Raw genomic sequence first — 6,866 nt, 5'->3', positions numbered from 1 at the left:
AAGGGTTTTAAAAGTTTTTTCAAACTTTTTTCATACATTGAAGGGAAACATTTTAAATATTCCGATCCCAAAACTTCATCTAACGGACGACTGCAGATAAAAGTCCTATGTTTTAATTCCCTCCCAAAAATACCGTTTACTGTGGATTTTAAACCCTGCAATCCTCCTCTAAAACGAAAGATTTTTCCACATTGTACGAAAAATAACCCAAAAGGTTTCTGGTTTTACTTTTTTCTTTTTTTATATTTCCCCCCTTAAAATACTACCCCCATGCTAAACCCCCCAATTCACAATAATCAGGTCAGAGCTATAAAAGGCTTTTTGAAATACATTTGGGGGTTTTTGCCAAAGAATACCTTCTCGCAGCTCTTTGGTTTTTAAGGGGAACAGGAAAAACCTCTCTTTATCTCCTCATTGACAAACAACCCCAACAAACCCCTCGTGTCTGCACATAACCAAAGGGAACTGCAATTGTCTTCATGTCACCCTTTTTGCAACTACATAGTAAAACTTTCTAAAAAAAACACCCTTACAATATTCTGCTAAAAGTTTTAATACCCCGCCTACCTATTTTCTTTTCCTATCAGATTTTTGCAAGCCCTCTGTAAAAACTCTTTTCAACAACTACCTCTTTTGGACTTTTAAACAAATTCCCCAAAAAAAACATTTTTTTCGAGCTCTTTTACACCTCTTCAAATTTTCTCTAAAAAATAAAAGTCTCTTTTTTTTACAACGAAAAATTTTCGTAAAAATTCCTGTGGGATTGCCACATGCCCTCAGTACAAAAAGACTTTAATGTACACCTAGTGTAATAAGATGTTGACTAGTGGCATCATCTATATTCGCCAAATATTTTCCTAATTCTGTATTCAACCAGTCTTTAAAAACTCCAACTACAGGCGTAATATGAGAACGACTGGAAACCGCTGTATGCTCGAGTTGTAGCCTCTCTTTCAGAGAATCAGACTCAAAGAAGCAATGCGCTCTATCAAATATAAAAGGGTCCTCGAGTAACACCCCCAAACTCTTTGGAGAAGTTCAATGGCATATTTGTAGCTTCCCCTTCCTTTTTTAGCTTTTATTTCTACCCGCCCATGGGCAGTCTTTCCAAACTTTTTAACGAAAAACTAGAAAAACATAGGGTTTTAAAGTAAAATTTCAAATCAAACATGTTCAATAACTAAAAAATGTATAAAAATAACTTTTTGGTGAAAGTTTAACAAAAATATGACGGTTTTTCAAAATAATCTTATCAACTTTAATTTAGTAATAACATTCCTTTTCAAATAAATCCCTTTTTTAATTAAAGGGTTTTTTACCTAAATTTACAAAAACAGCTGAAACAAAAAACTAGCTTTTAAACTACTATGCTAAGAACTCTTAAAATTTTATTTTTTGTAGATAAATATCTTACTTCAAGTTGTGTTTTTTACAAGTTTAAATGCAGACGATTTGATAAAAGAAATAGACCGTGAATAAATGATTTACCAAAGGATGACTTCATCAGTGATGATCTACAACGTTCAATGTCTGTTTCAAAAACCTTTAGTTCCGACTTTATATTGTCAACTGGATGGCCATTTTCACGTGCAGTTTCCTTTAACGCCTGCAATAAATTACGAGAAAAATAATAACTTTCTCGACGAAACGTTATTTCGTTTTCATACATAGCGTCTGTTTTGTTTGGTCGCAAATTATTCGATAGGAGTAAAACACATTAACCTTTTTGTAGGCTTTTACCCCATGAGCATATTGCAAAAAAGGCCGTTTTCATTGAAAGCCTCCTGTAACAATTTCAAACTGCTATGGAAGTATGAAAAATACTTCAATACTGATGAAACTTGGCACAAATGTTAACTAGACCATAGCCTCTGTAACAGCATGCTCAATCGTAAATTTCCTGTTACCATGGTAACGGGGGGGGAACGTCTCAAAATTGCGAAAATCACTACTTTGCATTGCTTTTTTCCATCATAACTGACTTCAAAGTGCTGCAATTTCTCAATGAATTGAGATAGAGTAGAAAGCTTTTCAGTATCGGTTAATAGTAACCCTAAGATTGACCTGAGGCCATTTTGAGCCTGTCACATGTCCAAAATTTTCTTTGCGATGACATTTGGATGGGGGCGGCGCCTAAAAAGTGGTCACTTTTTTTAACAACATTTCTCAAACGAAAAACAGTGTTTGGGGCCTGAATAGGGCATTTTTTCACTGTTTGAGGCCTCAAAAAAGGGGGGGGGGCAAAAAGTCGTCGAAACACGTTTATATAAGGGACAAGGTTAACAAAAAATGATGAAAACCATTGGAATTACCCAAAAACTAGTTTTTCCATTTTAACGCGTGCCCTAACACCTAATTTTGGTGAAAAATTGTTGTTTTTTGACATTTTTTATTTTTTAATTAACAAAAAATGATGAAAACCATTGGAATTACCCAAAAACTAGTTTTTCTATTTTAACGCGTGCCCTAACATCTAATTTTGGTGAAAAATTGTTGTTTTTTGATATGTTTTATGTTTTTAACTAACCTTTTACCCCATGAGCATATTGCAAAAAAGGTCGGTTTCATTGAAAAGCCTCCTGTAACAAATTCAAACTGCTATGAAACTATGAAAAATGCTTCAATACTGATGAAACTTGGCACAAATGTTGACTGCTCAATCGTAAATTTCCTGTTACCATGGCAAAGGGGGGACGTCTCAAAATTGCCAAAAATCACTACGTTGCATTGTTTTTTTGTTGTTGTTTTTTCATCAGAACTGATTTCAAAGTGCTGCAACTTCTAAATGAATTGAGATAGAGTAGAAGGCTTTTCAGCGTCGATTTCTAGTTACCCTAAGATTAACCTGAGGCCATTTTTAGCCTGTCACATGTCCAAAATTTTCTTGACGATGAGGGGGACTCCGCCCCCCCCCCTTCAAAACCCCCAAACAGAAGGGGCCACATCCCTTTTCTGGCAAACCCCTCATGTAACATTTGGATGGGGGACGGTGCCGAAAAAGTGGCCACTTTTTTAACAACATTTCTCAAACGAAAAACAGTGTTTGGGGCCTAAATAGGGCATTTTTCACTGTTTGAGGCCTCAAAGGGGGGGGGGCAAAAAGCCGTCGAAACACGCTTACATGTATACAAAGGAAAAGGTTAAGAGGAACGTAATGACACTTCACAGTATTTGATTTGAAACAAACACAAGAACATACCATTGTTGTCGCATGAAAACGGACAGTTAAATGCAACAAATCAAGTTTATCTTAAACTCCTACCGAATCGTTTATTTTTGTGAGCAAAAAAGAGAGAATATTGATGCAGTAAAACCTAAGTTATGCATACCTTAAGCATGTCTTCACCTAACATTTCTTTGTCAAGCAGGCTTTTCAGCCCACCATATCTCCATAACTTTTCAAATTGTTGCAAAGCATCTAGTGAGCCAATGTAAATACTGAAAATGACACTGCCCTTTGATAATCTATCCATCTGGATATTGACTTCCTTCATGTACTGTAACGCAACCGGTAAATCCTCAGGACCTTTTATGAATGAGTAAATTTTTTCCATAAAATTAAGCTGCAATTCTTTTCTTTTCAGTTCTATTTCTTTCTCTTTTATTTTATTCATTTCATCCCTGCTAACAGAATCTAATTCAGTTACTTGGACTTCCATTGGTCCTGAAGAATCAACTTCGTCAAACTTTTTTTTCTTTTCCATTGGTAAAGGGTTATTAATTTCAGCGCTTCTGAGTGAGGCGTCCATGGGTTGCTGGACACCAGGTGTGTTGTTCCCTGCTGATGGACTTGTTTCTTGCACAGCAACTATCTCACGTTTCTGTACTGAATTTGTTAGTTTAACAGCAATTTGTTCCGTGTCTTGAACTTCTACTTGATTACTTTCTAAGTCAGGAGCTTTCAAGTTCTTTATCTTTATATCTGAACAATTTCCATTGAAACATGCGTTCCCAAATATATCATTAAACGAGCTTATATCCCATCTAGCTGGTATTGTTCCTACATTGTGATGATAAAAAGTAGTTCAATTAATCTCTTAAAACTAATCAAACTAGAAATATCACTAAATGTGATTAATACCCCCACAATTCTGCTTCGGAAATGAGAAAGTTACTAAAACAGAATACCTTATAAAAGAGATGAAATACAGTTATGGTTGCGGGCAATAAAAGATAGTTGTGGTTCTTGCTAGTTGCATTTCCTTTCACTGTGGTTTACCATTGATGACGTTTTATTGAATTACTCTGTCATAAGTCCAAAAGGAGTTAAGCTTCTAAAGCACTGCACTTCCTCTTATTGCGTTTGACCATTGTATGAAGTTGCATTGAATTCTTACCTTAAGTTTTAAAGTTATGCACGGACAAGGAAAAGGAACAAAGGGCAATTACTCTGCTAATACTGACGATGGAGTTAGGGTTATTGTACACTGCACTTCCACTCATTGCACTTGACCATTATATAAAGTTGTATTGAATTACTAGTTTTCAAATTATGCACTGGACAAAAAAATAACAATGGGCAATAACTATGTAATTAGTCCAACTAGAGTTACTGTTATTATGCACTGCACTTCATCTCACTGCGCTTGTCAATTGTATGAAGTTTCATTGAATTCCTACCATTAATTTTTAAGTAATGCACAGGACAATAAAAATTGACGAGGGCCAAAACCTCTTAAATGAGTCAAGAAAGAGTTATGGTTTCTGTGCACTGCGCTTCCATTCAATATGCTTGGCCATTGTATGAAATTGTATTGAATTCCAATCAGTAGGTTTCATGTTATGCTCTGCATCAAGGAAAATTAACAAAGGGCAATCACTCTATAATTACTCTGGATAGAGTTATGGTTTTGGTGCAATGCACTTCCTCTTATTGTGTTTGATCATTGTATGAAGTTGCAATGAATTCAATTCATTAATTTTCAAGTTATGCACTGGACAAGAAAAAGAATCAAAGGGCAATACCTATGTTATTAGTGAAGATTGAGTTATGGTTCTTGTGTACTGCACTTCCTCTTATTGTTCTTGGCCATTGTATGAAGTTGTTTTGAATTCCAACCAGTACTTTTCAAGTTATGCTCCAGACAAGGAAAAGTATCAAAGGGCACTAACTCTTTTTTTTTGTTAATATGGAGTTGTGGTTCTTATGCACTCAACATCCGCCTCAATGTGCTTGACCACTGTCTTAAGTTGTATTCAATTCCAACAACTAGTTTTCAAGTTATACTTATGCTTCTCATAGTGGCGAACATTTCAATGAAGTTTCATTAGAATCCTACTATGTGTAGAGAAGATATGCTCTGGACAAAATATCTGTATTTTATCATCTTAAGTGACCTTGACCTTGCATATATTAATCTAAACTAGAACTATCACTAAATGTGATCATTAACCCCACAAGACTGCTTCAGAAATGAGGATGTTACTAGTAACAGAATACCTTGTAAAAGAATTGAAATATAGATTTATGGTTGTTGGCAATTAAAGAAAGTTGTGGTTCTTATATGTTGCATTTCCTTTCAATGTGGTTGGCCATTGATGAAGTTTAATTGAATTACTCTGTAATAAGTCCAGAAAAACAAAGAAAGGAACAAAGGGCAATAAGCTCTATATAATACTGAAGATAGAGTTATAGTTCTTTGTGCACTGCACTTCCTCTTATTGTGCTTGACCATTGTATGAAGTTGTTTTGAATTTCCCAACCAGAACGTTTTTTAAGTTATTGCTCCTGACAAGGAAAAGTAACAAAGGGCAATAACTCTGTATTTTGTCCAAATGGAGTTATGGCTGTCTTGTGTACTGCACTTTCTTTTAATGTCCTTGACAAACTGTATGAAGTTATATTGAATTCCAAACAGTAGTTTTCAAGTTATGCTCTGGACAAGGAAAGTAACAAAGGGCAATAACTCTGTAATTAGTCAAGATGGAGTTATGGTTCTTGTGCAATGCACTTTCTTCTTTAAAGTGCTTGACCATTGTATGAAGTTATATTTGAATTCCAACCATTAGTCTTCAAGTTATGGTCCGGACAAAAAAATCAATGGAAAAGTAACAAAGGGCAATAACTCTGTAATTACTTAAGATATTTATGATTACTTATGGTTCTTGTGCACCTGCACTTCCCCTTATGGTGTTTGACAATTTTTGTATGAAAGTTGTTTTGAATTCCAACCAGAGTTTCAAGTTATGCCCCGGACAAGGAAAAGAAAAAAGGGCAATAACTCTGTAATTAGTCAAGAATAGAGTTATGGGTTTTTATGCACTGCACTGCACTTCCCCTCTCAATGTTGTTGACAATTGTATGCAGTTATATTGATTTCCAACCATTAGTTTTCAAGTTATGGTCCGGACAAAAAAATCAATGGGAAAATAACAAAGGGCAATTACTCTGTAATTACTTTAGATAGAGTTTATGGTTCTTGTGCTCTGCACTTTCCCCTTATTGTTTTTGACAATTGTATGAAGTTGTTTTGAATTCCAACCAGTTTGTTTCAAAGTTATTGCCCCGGACAAGGAAAAGAAACAAAGGGCAATAACTCTGTAATTAGTCAAGATAGAGTTATGTTTTTTGATTGTGCACTGCACTTCTTCTCAATGTGCTTGACCATTTGTATGTAGTTATATTGAATTCAAACGATAATGTCTTCAAGTTTGGTCCTGACAAAAAAGCAATGGAAAAGCAACAAAGGCAATATAAGTCTGTAATTACTTTACATAGAATTATTTTAGTTCTTGTGCACTTCGCACTTCCCCTTACTGTGTTTGACAATTGTATTGGAAGTTGTTTTGAATTCCAACCAGTAGTTTTCAAGTTATGCCCTGGACAAGGAAAAGTAACAACGGGCAATAACTCTGTAATTAGTCAA

At 35.1% G+C, this 6,866-nt stretch overlaps 1 protein-coding gene across 1 annotated transcript; it reads right to left on the bottom strand.

Annotated features, from left to right (window-relative positions):
• Nucleotides 1-792: 792 nt before the first annotated feature.
• Nucleotides 793-4,021, bottom strand: LOC132760511 (uncharacterized). The gene is made up of 3 exons (XM_060752498.1): nucleotides 3,330-4,021; nucleotides 1,489-1,606; nucleotides 793-950 (listed from the first exon to the last, which is right to left on the bottom strand). The coding sequence occupies exons 1-3, from the start codon at nucleotides 3,747-3,749 to the stop codon at nucleotides 793-795; spliced, it is 696 nt and encodes a 231-aa protein (XP_060608481.1). The 5' UTR covers nucleotides 3,750-4,021.
• Nucleotides 4,022-6,866: the final 2,845 nt, after the last annotated feature.

This window comes from Ruditapes philippinarum, unplaced genomic scaffold (assembly GCF_026571515.1).
Source record: "Ruditapes philippinarum isolate M1 unplaced genomic scaffold, ASM2657151v2 ctg8415_1_1_1_1, whole genome shotgun sequence".
In the NCBI taxonomy this organism is placed as follows: domain Eukaryota; kingdom Metazoa; phylum Mollusca; class Bivalvia; order Venerida; family Veneridae; genus Ruditapes; species Ruditapes philippinarum.
This window is presented reverse-complemented; position numbering and strand designations above follow the sequence as displayed.

Bases quoted from the DNA above. Each gene is read 5' to 3' on its own strand.
- LOC132760511 (XM_060752498.1), bottom strand. From the start codon at position 3,749: ATGGACGCCTCACTCAGAAGCGCTGAAATTAATAACCCTTTACCAATG. The intron at 1,607-3,329 runs GTATGCATAACT...AATTTATTGCAG, and splicing joins TAGGTGAAGACATGCTTAAG to GCGTTAAAGGAAACTGCACG. The intron at 951-1,488 runs GTAAATCATTTA...ATTCTCTGAAAG, and splicing joins ACTGATGAAGTCATCCTTTG to AGAGGCTACAACTCGAGCAT.